This window comes from Poecilia formosa, unplaced genomic scaffold (assembly GCF_000485575.1).
Source record: "Poecilia formosa unplaced genomic scaffold, Poecilia_formosa-5.1.2 Scaffold14, whole genome shotgun sequence".
In the NCBI taxonomy this organism is placed as follows: domain Eukaryota; kingdom Metazoa; phylum Chordata; class Actinopteri; order Cyprinodontiformes; family Poeciliidae; genus Poecilia; species Poecilia formosa.
Window position 1 is genome coordinate 2,800,214 of NW_006799953.1, and position 12,365 is coordinate 2,812,578.

At 40.5% G+C, this 12,365-nt stretch overlaps 1 protein-coding gene across 1 annotated transcript in view; it reads left to right on the top strand.

The window, feature by feature from the left end:
* Window positions 1-12,365, top strand: part of LOC103133927 (roundabout homolog 2-like) — a 40,883-nt gene that overhangs the window by 9,165 nt on the left and 19,353 nt on the right. Inside the window, exons 8-13 of the mRNA XM_016668301.1 lie at window positions 983-1,188; window positions 2,803-2,884; window positions 3,572-3,737; window positions 4,292-4,458; window positions 4,552-4,673; window positions 6,072-6,303. Coding sequence (XP_016523787.1) covers window positions 983-1,188; window positions 2,803-2,884; window positions 3,572-3,737; window positions 4,292-4,458; window positions 4,552-4,673; window positions 6,072-6,303 — 975 coding nt within the window. The remainder of the gene's footprint in view (window positions 1-982; window positions 1,189-2,802; window positions 2,885-3,571; window positions 3,738-4,291; window positions 4,459-4,551; window positions 4,674-6,071; window positions 6,304-12,365) is intronic.

Genomic DNA, 12,365 nt, shown 5'->3' on the forward strand with positions numbered 1-12,365 from the left:
AGACCTGTCCACCTCTTTCCAGTTGAAACCTGCAGCCTCACTCTTATCCAGAAACGACTGAATTTTTTAACAGATCAGCCAATTCTCAGCACAGTGTCGTTCTTCAGCAACTCTCTACATAAAACCAAACTATTAATCTCCTGTAACAGTCAGTCGCACCTGACTTCCCTTCTAGAACATTATGCTGCACTTACATGTACCTGATATTCTGCTTGAAATGCTGTCTGGCTCATTGTGCCGTGGGACTTGTGATAAAGGAAAAGACTTCAGGAGCATGCTGTACACTCTTCTGTGAATGGAGACTCACTTGATAACAGTGGTGAGGAAATTGGAAGCAAGAGGTAGTTACGAGGCTAGGAGAGAGATTCGGCACTCCAGAAATTACTGTTTCAAAGTCCGGGGGCTGTATCCTGCATGATATAACAAGCCCTAAAAAAAAAAAACTAAAAAAAAAAGAAAGAAAAGCTTTAAAGGAAGTGCCTCATTGTTTGGCTTGGCATGCTAATTCAGAGTTTAGTTTTATCTGTGTTTGCTAGCGAATGGAGGGGGGGGGACAAGAAAGTGCAGCCATGAGTCACACAGTAGGATGAGGGAGGACAGGCATGAATGTGTGAGAGGTGTTATAAAGAAGCCATGGTAATTAGCACCACGGGTGAAGCATCGTTAATCCTCACCTAGTAATTAAAGCTCAAAGGTGTGTGATGCAGTGCCATGAGTACACCACCCTGATGCAGAAAGGCTGTGCAAAACAGTCACTTCCCCTCACAACAAATCCATCAGACTAGTCGCTAACATGTTGGACGTGCAGCCGCTGATGTAATTATTGCAGCTGCAAATTAACACCTTGCGAGAAGGTCAGCTACCTTTTCCAGAACCGTAACAAGTAGTTAGAAGAGCGAGCTGCTGTTTTGCTCCATGAAAACCAAATAAGTGGTAAGAGAGAATTTGAATAACACCGTTTGACATCGCCTTTTACCCTCAGCCTCCAAGGGCCGCCCACCACCCATCATCCGGCAGGGCCCGTCCAACCAGACGCAAGCTCTGGGAGGCGTGTCCGTCCTCCGGTGCCAGGCCTCAGGAGATCCAGAGCCGACAGTCACCTGGAGGAAGAACGGGGCGAATCTGCTTGGACTAGACCCACGATTTTCCTTACTCGAGCACGGCAGCCTTCAGATCCAGAACACAAGGGTGGGTTAGAGTGGATTTTCCCAAAAAATAATAGTAGCTTATGTTTCTTTTTGACTCTGCTTATTGTTTTTTTCATTGTTTTTTTTTTTTTTTTTTAATTACAAGATTGTGTGTCTCGATAATTGATTTCACCCCTAATTTTGACAAATCCAAAGATGCCAAAAAATCCTTAACATAAAGCAGAAATCATAAGAGATAACTTATCATTTAGTCCCCCCTGACTCATTGTTTGGCTTGGCATTAAACTGTTTTATAGAAAGCATTTGGCTGGGGAGCACGACGCTTTCACAAGCATCCCTTTCAGTTTGTCAAACCTGAAGTGTTAAACATAATTGCAGGAAAACAAGTTTCACCCAGAAGTGGTTCTGTCAGGTCCTCTAACCTGATGCAGCAGATGGGCTGTTAGACGGAACAATCTCAGAAGTCCTCCGTCGAAACCATCTGGAAAATAGAGACTTTCAAAAATGCTTGTGATTGGATGGAGCACATGGTGGGAGAAAGCCGCTGCCGTTGACGACAACGTCTAAAAGCTCCACGAAACTGACGAGGCAAAAAATGCTGATGTGTCCCAACAAAACATGAAATCCTTTGCTTTGTCACAAGCTTGAGTCTTATCTTAATTCAAAATCAAAAGCCACCAGAAGGACAACAAAATCTGGATTATTATCATTGCTTTATTTGCGCATCGAATCCGATGCTGCACTTTGAAGAATAAAGGGAGATTTGTTTGTTTGTCAGGTGATCTCAGCCGAGCGTAATTCAAAAGGACAAGTGCAGTCAGCTTGCTTTTAAAAGATGAATAGCAAGTATTGATTTTTATAAGTCGTTAAACGCTGCTTTTTGGTTTAAATCTCTGAGGCAGCAGTTCGACTCAAGGGCTAGGGTACAGGAACTGGTGAGTCGAGTCTGAAGGTGGTGGTATAATGGAGAATCCGCTGCACACAGTGTCATATTAAAGCACCACTCTTATGTCACTTCTTCCTCCTTTTGGGAGAAGGAGGTAGAGGAGTGACGTAAGTCTCCCTAAACGTTGCCGGTATTTAAAAAAATAATGAAAATCGTCGTCGTATTTCTCATTTCCTGTGTCAGCGTTGGATATGGGAATGTTGATGGTTATGGGAATGGCATGTGACCACTATTGGAGAAAATCAATTAAGAAAATTAATGTGAGCTTTTAATGGCATCTCTCTCTTTTTTTTTTTTTTTTTCCATTGGCCAATGGTAAAGTTTCCACTTATCCACTCTACAGATTTCCCCGTGCCAAATGCAGGCCAGGGGAGGTTAATGCGTTTTTACTGTAGTGCTGGCTGCAAACCTCCTTCAAAAGTCCAGACTGACGCAGGAGCTTGTAAAAGCCATCAGGGATCACAGTTACAAAGGCTGTTGCACTCAGCTGAACACGGGGACAGAGAACAAACTTGAAAGCAGTATCATGTGTGACATGGATCTGTGGAAAATATTTATGGGCTGGATTTAATCGGCGGCGCTGTCTTCCAACTGTTTGTTTTTTTAATGTTGTGTTGCAGCGCCGGAATTAGACTGTCATGTAGGACATTAAATATGAGCTGAATAATAATAATATCATTAATAATAATCATAATGTGGCTTTCACAGCTGTCTGACTCCGGACTCTACACCTGTGTTGCCACCAGCTCCAGTGGAGAAACATCTTGGAGTGCCTACTTGGATGTCAAAGGTCTGTGGAATATCCCGTCTGACAGATTAGCACACTGCCGCAGTAACTTGGAAGCGTATTTATCCTCCTGGAACTTTTGTCACGTTTTGAAACTTTACATCCATAAACCTCTGTTTTTAAAGGCATTTTATGTGGCAGGCCTGACACCATGTGATGCATAATTGAAACGTGAAAAGAAAATACATGGTTTTTAGATTTGTTTTTTTTTTTGAGAAAGGAAATCTGAAAAGTGTATGTATTCAAATACTTTTGTAAGTACTTTGCAGAGCAATTTGCTGCAAGATTCAAATCCAGTTGTAAGTGTTTGGAGGGGGGTGTTTCATACCAGCTTTGCTCATCTACAGACTAAAGTTTTTCTATCTTTTCCTCTGTGAAATATTTCAACTTCCACCATAGTGAATGGAGAGTCTATGTTAATAGCAATTTTAAATTTCAAATTCTTTAGACATGGACAGTACAGTTGCATACCACACTTTTCAGCTATTTCTAAAACAAACATAAAAAATAAAATCATAAATCATTTTCCTTCAGCACAACCTTCGGTTGGTCTATGACAAAATCCCAATCGATTGTAGCGAAGTTCATTGTTGTAATCCAACAAATTGTGAAAAAGTTTGAGGCGTATAAAGCATAGCGCCTTCCCTTTGAGTTTGAGAGTTATTAATTCAGCCTCTCTCCCTTCCTCAGACTCCACTGACCTCATGGATTTCATGTCGCACAACACAACCGCCCTCCCTGGGCCGCCCTCCAAGCCAGAGGTCACTGACGTTACCAAGAGCAGTATCTCATTGTCATGGGAACCGGGGCCGGAGGCGGGTTCCCCAGTGTCCTCCTATGTCATTGAGGCTTTCGGGTATGTCTGTGACCTATGCCCACGAGCAACACTTAGTGACCCAAACTTTCATGGCAACAGCAGATGTACGGGGTCTCTGTGGGGAATTCAAGCAAGTCAGGGCGGGTTCAAGCAAAACAAGTCTGCAATGTAAGAGTGAGGAAATGCTCATGTGTTTGGGGGAGATCTACAGATTTTTGACCAAAGCCCATCTCTGGGCCACAGGAGCCATCTCCTTCCTGAGCATTATGATAGTGTTGGACATCCCCATTATGTCTACATTCGGATTTGACATGGAGAGATTAGCGAATCCATATCAGTGCAGACGGAGCGTCTGTAAGTCATGTTATTTTTGGAACTTTGTAGCAACATTTGAGCAGCACTTACATGGAACTCCATAGCAGTGGCGCATACGTCCGAAAAACCTATGTTCTTCTGGCTTACCGGGAGATCAAATGATGTATGCCGCATTATTAGATGCAGAGAAATGCTGCCTATCTTCCTCAGCATCAGCAACACAAGGCACATAGGCAGTAGTCTATCGCGTGTTTAATTTGATTCATTCTTTATTACAGTCAGTCTGTGAGTAACAGCTGGCAAACAGTGGCCGACCACGTGAAGACCACCGAGTTTACCGTCAAGGACCTACGACCAAACACCGTGTACCTGTTCATCATACGAGCTGTGAATGCTCAAGGACTCGGGGATCCAAGCCCAATGTCTGAGCCCGTCCGGACGCAAGGTGAGGAGATAAGACTGAACTGCAATAAATCATTTGTGTTAATTATCTTTGACCTACGTGGCTGCATCTCTCTTTTTTTCCCTTCTCCCTCAGACATTAGCCCCACAGTGCAGGGAGTAGACCATCGTCGTGTGCAGAAGGAGCTGGGAGACGTTGTGGTCAACATGCATAATCCTGTGGTCCTCAGCTCCACTTCAGTGCAGGTCACGTGGACGGTGAGAATACGTAAAATTAGGGGAAAAAGTTTAAAGTTGAGCATTTTATCCCTCTTTGACAATGTGACGAAAATCGGCTTGAGCTTTCTGCTTTTGCGTGCCTGTGTGTTTTGAGCAAGTTGGCATATGTGGGGCGAGAATGACATCACTGGTACACATTCAGTGTGAACACCTGCTGTTTAAATTGGTTTGAGGTGAAGCTAAAATAAAGACTAATGTTTGTGTTCAGGCTAAATACATCACCATTAGGAATTGCATGCCCCACCTTTGAGTGCAGACTGCAGGCAACACTTTATCCAGGGAATAATATTTTACTCTGCTGGCTGGGTCTCTATGGCACCTTCCAGAGTAGTACACTTCAGATAGGTTGGAACCAGACTGTTACCTAATGCTTTCCAAAAATGGCATCCGTGTGTGATAAACCAGATTTTTTGAAACAGACTGGTTACACAAGCATTTGATCTTTGTCCATTTTTGATAAGAACCAGCATATTAATTACCGCCACAGGTTTAATTGTCAAAGCCGGATATGAGCCAGGATAGATTTGACCTCATGTTGAAGAAAGAAAAAAAAAAAAGAACTAATAAAAAGAACAAAAAAAACTCACTTTTGCTGAATGCAATAAAAGTCCCGAGAGAAGGATTGCATGCATAAATTTACTGTTTTTCCAATTTTTAATATTGTATATCTAATAACATTAATTTGGCATTCCGCTACACAAGATGAAAATAGTGACTCTGGCCCAGTTTCCTGCTGGTTTTCCTCATTTCATACTTATTAGATCACAGATCCAATCTCAACTCAACCATTTCTTATCCACAGGGTCATTCTGGGGATATGCTAGAAAAAGTTCATGTTTTTCTGCGGAAGAAGATTGTGCGGGTTGTCCACAGTTTGTCAATTATAGCCGCAAATTTCAATAATTGACATTTAATGTCGTAGATCAATACCATATAGTGCATAATGTCTGAAGAGGAGGGAAGTTTTCATGCAAACACATTTGTTAAAGGTATCATTTGTAAATAAAGACCTGTGAAAGCTTCACAGGTTTGTTAAAGAACTGGTGCGACAGCTGGTAGTCCTCCACCAGCCTTAATTTATGTAAGAGTTGCTCAAAGACTGAAGTTCTGGAGGGAAAATAAACGAATGCAATGTTTTAATTTTTCTATGTCTTCACAATTATATGGTGTTTTGTTTTTGGTTTGTCTCATGACATACACATTAAACTGTGTTTGTAATGTGATGAATTAAGTAAAAAGCATTAGATTTATTTTTTTTATTATTTTATTTTTAAAAAAAAAAGCAAATGCATGCACATAATTTATAAGTTTTTGTCTCTGTTTCTAAGTAACTAAGCATTCGGATGACTGTCGATTCCCGTCTATCCCTGCCTAAAGGTGGAAAACCCATCCCAGTTTATTCAAGGCTATCGGGTTCTGTACCGACAAACCTCTGGGCTGCCCTCCCCCGGGCCCTGGCAGATCCAGGACGTGAGGATTGCCTCGGAGAGGGACGTCACACTTGCTGGTCTGAACAAAGGCATTGTCTATGAGATCAAGGTGCGACCATACTTCAATGAGTTCCAGGGGGCGGACAGCGAATCCATGACGGCGCGCACCATGGAAGAAGGTAAGCGGCGAAGATTTATCCGCATTTCTGGCAAAATCGTTGTCTTTTCAGCTTAATGATAATGAAAATAATTTGGCATAGAGCTTTTAATCCACCAGCAACTGGTCTCACGTTGCGTTTCGATCTACTTTTGTGTTCATTTGCCACTGGTAAAGGCTTCGTGGTTTGATAGTAATGGATAATGGCATTTCAAGTACACCCACCCACCCATACTTACTGGCGCGGTGTTATACCCCCTGTGTGTGAAAACAGGTCTCCGAGACAGCACAGTGGGGCTCTGTGACAACCCAAGGCCTCTGTGGAATGGTGGGCAGAGGGGGTGGGCAGAAACTATCTCTTGTGACTGAAGCTCAGTTAACTGGGAAAGCTCTGTTTAGCTCTGGACCCCTGCTGTCATATTCCTGTCCAGACATGCATTATATGAACCCCCGCTGCTAACACGTTTACCAAAGGTGATAACACTTGTCTGTTTCCTCGTAGCTCTGCTGTTGTGTAAGTCAATTGATCAGCTTCTTGTCTAAGGTGTTTGCTGCAAAACTGAATATAACATGGTGGCAGAAAAGTCTAAAAAAATATGTGAAGTTTATTCTGTGTGTGTGTGTGTGTGTGTGTGTGTGTGTGTGTGTGTGTGTGTGTGTGTGTGTGTGTGAATTGTTCTATTGACAAAACAAAATTGTTATACACTTTGAAGTTGTTCACATTTTGGAATCATACATGGCATTTTTTCTTTCTTTTTTTTTTCTTTTACCAATAAAATTTCTAAATAGTTCAGCCTGCAAATGTATTCACCCCCCTCTGTCTGCTATTCTGAATTAAGATTCAGGAAAATTAATTATCTTCATAATTGCCTATCTAGTACTGTGTAAAAATGTAATCTCAGTTTTGTTACAGAGTTTTATGTATCAGCCAGGCTCTTGAAGACTAACGCACTTATAGGTAAGCGATAAGGTTCTTGGAGATGCTAACAGCGGGGTTAGCGTTTGAGACAAAATCTCAAGTTTTGAGCACCTCACTGTTTACTAAAACAGACGCACAGATTAGGGAGAGAATTTACCCAAAAGTAGATAAGAGACTCATTGCTAAAGCTAGGGGAGGTAAATATATTGAAAGCTCTGGTGGAAGAATCATTTGACAGAACAATCATTCATATGGTATTCCACGAATATGGCTCTGATGGAGATTGGAAGAGAAAGCCACTGGTGATAGAAAGCCAGAAGGTCCCATTACAGCTTGCCACAGGGCACAGTAATTGTGTGGAAGAGAGCGCGTGTGGAGGTAGAAACTTTAGTAATGAGGCAGGAAAAGGCAGCTTGCTTGACATTGAGGAGTTAATTTAAAACAAGGAAGAAGAATTTCAGGACAAAGCACGGGCCTCCTTAACTCTGCTGACAGAGACCGTGGCTCCCTGTGCAAAGCACCCAACTCTAAGTTGCCAAACGACCTGTGTACGTGTGCAAACTTTAACAGGTGTGTGATTGAGTGAATGTGGCCCTTGTGTAAGCCACTTTACGTGGTCAGTATAACGAAAAAAGTTCTATATAAATTAAGTCCATCTATAAAGATGAACAAACATTTTGGTTACAACAGAGTTCTTGTTCTCAGTTAACAATATAGTTTTCAATTTTGTCTTATTGGTACACTCTTATGAATTTGTTGTCTTGAAGAGTATACCAAACTACATATTAAACAAGTTACAGACACAATTGTTAGAATGATATCTTACTGGTTAAACTGCTCTTGTCAGATGAGATCAAAATTGAAATTTTTGACCTGTTTGCAAACCTTATGTGTTGGCCAAAAATAAAACTGCAAATAACCCTTAACACTCCACTGTGAATCATGGTTGTAGCACCATCATCTTGTGGAAACACTTAAGCAGAGACATAGAAGTTAGCTAAAACTGATAGGAAAATATAATTGGTACCCTGACCATTGACATCCTGTGGTATTCTACTGGATTAAAAACTCGCTCCACAGACAGTCTGGGCTTTCTCCCATTTACAAGGATTGTCTCAAGTAGAATTTCTAGTGGACCAATCAGCAAACAGAAGAAGTTCTAAACGATGACATTGATTTTCTGTGCTGTAGTCTGCCTGTAGTTTCACCATTGGTTAGCAGAGGAATTAAGCAATACTGTTCAGTCCATGTTAGCCACTCTTCCAAATATTGAAGTAACATCAATAGCCGCCTCATTCGGCTCAACACTTCTCTTATTTTTAATGTAGGATGGTTTTTTACAGCACAGGTAATTTCCGGTAAGTGATTGAGTAACATTTAAAACTTCTACAGAGTCCACATTTCCAGAAAGCAATAGTTTCTCAATAGCCGAACAAGGTCGGACCCCTTTGTACGAAGCAAACAGCGTAGAACAAGGTGATGTTTTTTGTTGTTTTTTTGTTTTTTTTTACCAGGCTAAATAAAAGGTAAAAACCTGCCATTATTAGAAGAAGGTTCACCTTCCAGCATCACAATACCTATAAACATATAAACGGAGCAATAATAATGTTTTAGATCACAACATGATGATGTGTTGGAATGGCTCATCAGTCAAAGTCAGGCCTAAATGTGCTTGTTAAATAAGTATTTAGATTTAAGCCAAATTGAAAGCCAAGCATCATTTTCTTCCACTTAACAGTTCTGCACTAATTTTGCTGGTTTAATCACAAAAAAACATTTGTGGCTGTTAGATGATAAAATGGGCTATGTTTACTTTTGCATTACTTTGAATATCTGAAATAATACAGTTTATTCTTTGTGGTTTATATAGGTTGGGAAACACTGGATAATGAAATGTCATATAGAAGAACAATACATAAAGCAGATTTAGCTGTTCATAATAAAAATGAATCCAAAGTCCAATCCTTTTCCTGAGTATACTTTGAGCAGTCACTGGATCTGCTGACATCCTCTTGAACTATCTAATATAATTGGATGTACAGCATCCTTAGTACACAGATATAGCCAGCGCCTCTCTTGCAAACGATTCTCCCCAAGGACAAGAATGAATTATCGTGACTCATTCACATGACCCCTTTTACCTCCGAGTGACTCAAAGGAAACTTCAGTTCTCTGCGATCAGGTATGTCACTTGGACTGCAGCAGAAGCGGTTTGCACTTTGACGAAGCTGGGGACGAGATCATTGATATTTGTCCGGTGCGTCTGCGTTTGACCGTGAAAAGATCACAAGGCCTTCCCAGAAGAAAGGCGAGCTAAAACTATACCAACAACTGATGCAGAAAGAAAGCCTCACCTCACTGGGGCCCAATTAAAATGGCCACACAGGATCACTGGAGGTTTTCTTCCCACTGGGACACATGCTGTATTTACTTGAGATACTGGGAGTGAGGTGGTGTGGTACTGGAAGCAAAGGATTGATCCACCCATTATCCAGAGCCCAAGATGTGTATAGCAGAGTTCTGCAGAAATATCAGTAAAAGACACTTGTTATGCTTCAAAGACACATTGGCAGCTTGGCTCTCCTTTTGCAAAATCTGATTATGTCTCAGGGTAATAAATAAAAAAAAAATCCCTACTCCTGGGCTGTGATACCTAATGAAATGATAAAAGGGAAAATGTTTGCTAGCTTCATTGATCTTTAAAGCACTTAAGTGAATTGTTGGTCAGGCTTTTTTTCCCCCCCATCACTGTCATCTATAGGAGCCTCAGGCTTTCCAACACTGTCAGTGACAAATTAAAAGAAATAATAATGCACTAGGGAAAGAGTCACCTGTAGCTCAGAAGAAGAGAATGACAGATAATTGTTTAAAATTTGGGTTTTGTTCTTTATTTTGCAAGAGGAAAGACATGGGCATCCGTTATGGAATAAATCTGATAGAAATACATTTACCAGCCCCCTTGTAAAGTACGAATTGCTCGTACCTGCAAACTAACAATTAGTTTGCAAATTTTTTTCCCCAAAACCCATTAAGCCAACTGCCCCATGCCCTGTACATCAGAACGTTAAGCAGCTTCAGAGGCTTTAGTTTAACTGCACAGCTGAGTAAATAAAAAATGGTCTCTTAAACGCATGACTTCTTTCAAATAAGCCAACAGCTACACTGGTTATCAGCCTGATACATGCAGACAAGAAAGATGCACTTTGACATTTTGCGCTGTTGTGATCATTTCTAGTAATGTTATCTTGAGTCATTACTGGTATTGTAGCCATTATTCATCTTGAAGGAGTCTCCTCATACCTCTAAGGGTTTCAGGACTATACTTAATGCTTCCTGTCTTCTAATGCAGAGCGCTTTTACGTGACTGGAAAACCTCCATCTTCTTGAGGCAGGTTATCTGAAATGAAATCTGAAAGCACGGAGGGAAAGGATTTGCCTAATGGTGCATTTTCATTGATAATTAGAAATACAAGTAGTCCTATGTTAAATCCCTTATATGGCATGATCTCATTTTCTTTGAACTACAGAGTGGAACAGATTGCACATCTGAGCAAATAGTCTGATTACTTTTTTTTTTTGTAGGAGTATAAATTTTTTGCTTAAAGAATAATGATAAAATAATTTTTTAATATTTTGAACATTGCGTGTACCAATGCCAAAAACATAGCAGCACACCCATCATTTTGTATTCAGTTATTTAACTACAGTGCTGCAGAAAAGTATCAATTGAATGAATTTGGATTATTGTGGGAGTGGTAAGTGGTAACTAAGGGTTAGTTTTCTTGCTTTGTTTTTTTCTTTTTCTTTTCTGTCACAGTTAAATGCTTACGTAAATCTTTATGATCTGAAAATCACTGACTAAGCTGTTGTAGAAAATAATTGTTTCCTTAATATAAAAACTTGTGATCAAACCCTTGGCAGGAACAACTATCATCTCCACATTTCAAAATGTCCAAGTTTGAAGGAGCAAATCAACCGAAGATCATCAAACTACCTCTAAACTTGTTCCACTGATTTTTTTTCTCAAAGTCTTGGCAATTATCAAGATGTTTTGTTCTTAAAACTTTTTTTTTTTTGCAAACGTGCGACAGATCTATATGTTCTTTTTGACCTTGCAATTTCCTGGAGATGCTATGTTTTAGAGTAATTGTTGGTTGGCTAGCATCTCCTCCACGGGCTTACCACTGTCGCATTTTTATTTCTCTTACAAATAATGTGACTGAATGTGATTTGCTGTAGTCTCAAAGTCTCAGAAATGGCATTTCAGACTGTAGATGTCAGCGACTTTGTTTCTTATTGAATGCAGCATGGCGTCTGGCTTTTTGAGATGCTTGAGCCTGCATTCTGCTGCCAAATAAGATCTATTGAAGTGATTTCTTGCTTCTACAGAGCAAGCAGTAATCAGGCATGGGCATGGATAATGAAATTGGACACATCCTTCATAAAAATGTGGAAAAAGAAAACTTTAAAATGTAAATACAGAAATACAATTGTAAGGGCACCACCTACTTTTTTAAAGGCTATATCGTAAACAACAATACATTAAAGGAATACCTTGTTTATGTGATGAGTGTAGACAGCTATATTGTACAAGACTGAGTCCATTTGCGTAGTTGTCCAAGTAAGTCTCTCCAACAAGAACAACTAAATGTATAAATGCAACAAAGTAGTTTGAAATATTTCGGTAAAAGTATTAGATGATATCTTGTGATGAGGGCGAATTTATTGCCATGCCGCCAAATACTCTGCAGGGATGCTATGTCTGTCAGAACCTTCTCTTTAAGTACAAGCTAACTAAATCAGGTCGGTATTGCATTACGAGCAGAGCCAGATGCTGAGCTCTCATGCCTAATCCAAGCCCTACAGGACTTAATGTTTCCTCTGAAAGATACTTGTTTGTGCTTCCTACCTGCTCATTTTCAGATGCAAGTCCATCTGTGGATATGGACTCACATCTGCAGCCTGGCCAAGATAATGCATCACCTGCTCTGGCCTCTCCACGCAGCTTTAAAAGTGCCAGCCTTGCACGCTATCTCGATACGGTGCAGAAAGAGTTCTTATTTTACTGCCTCTTAATCGGGGTCAGAGTAGTTCTCTTATCCTCTCAGACAGAACATAACGCTACTTTAATGGAAATTATGAGAAACTACTCTTATGTGCCTGGA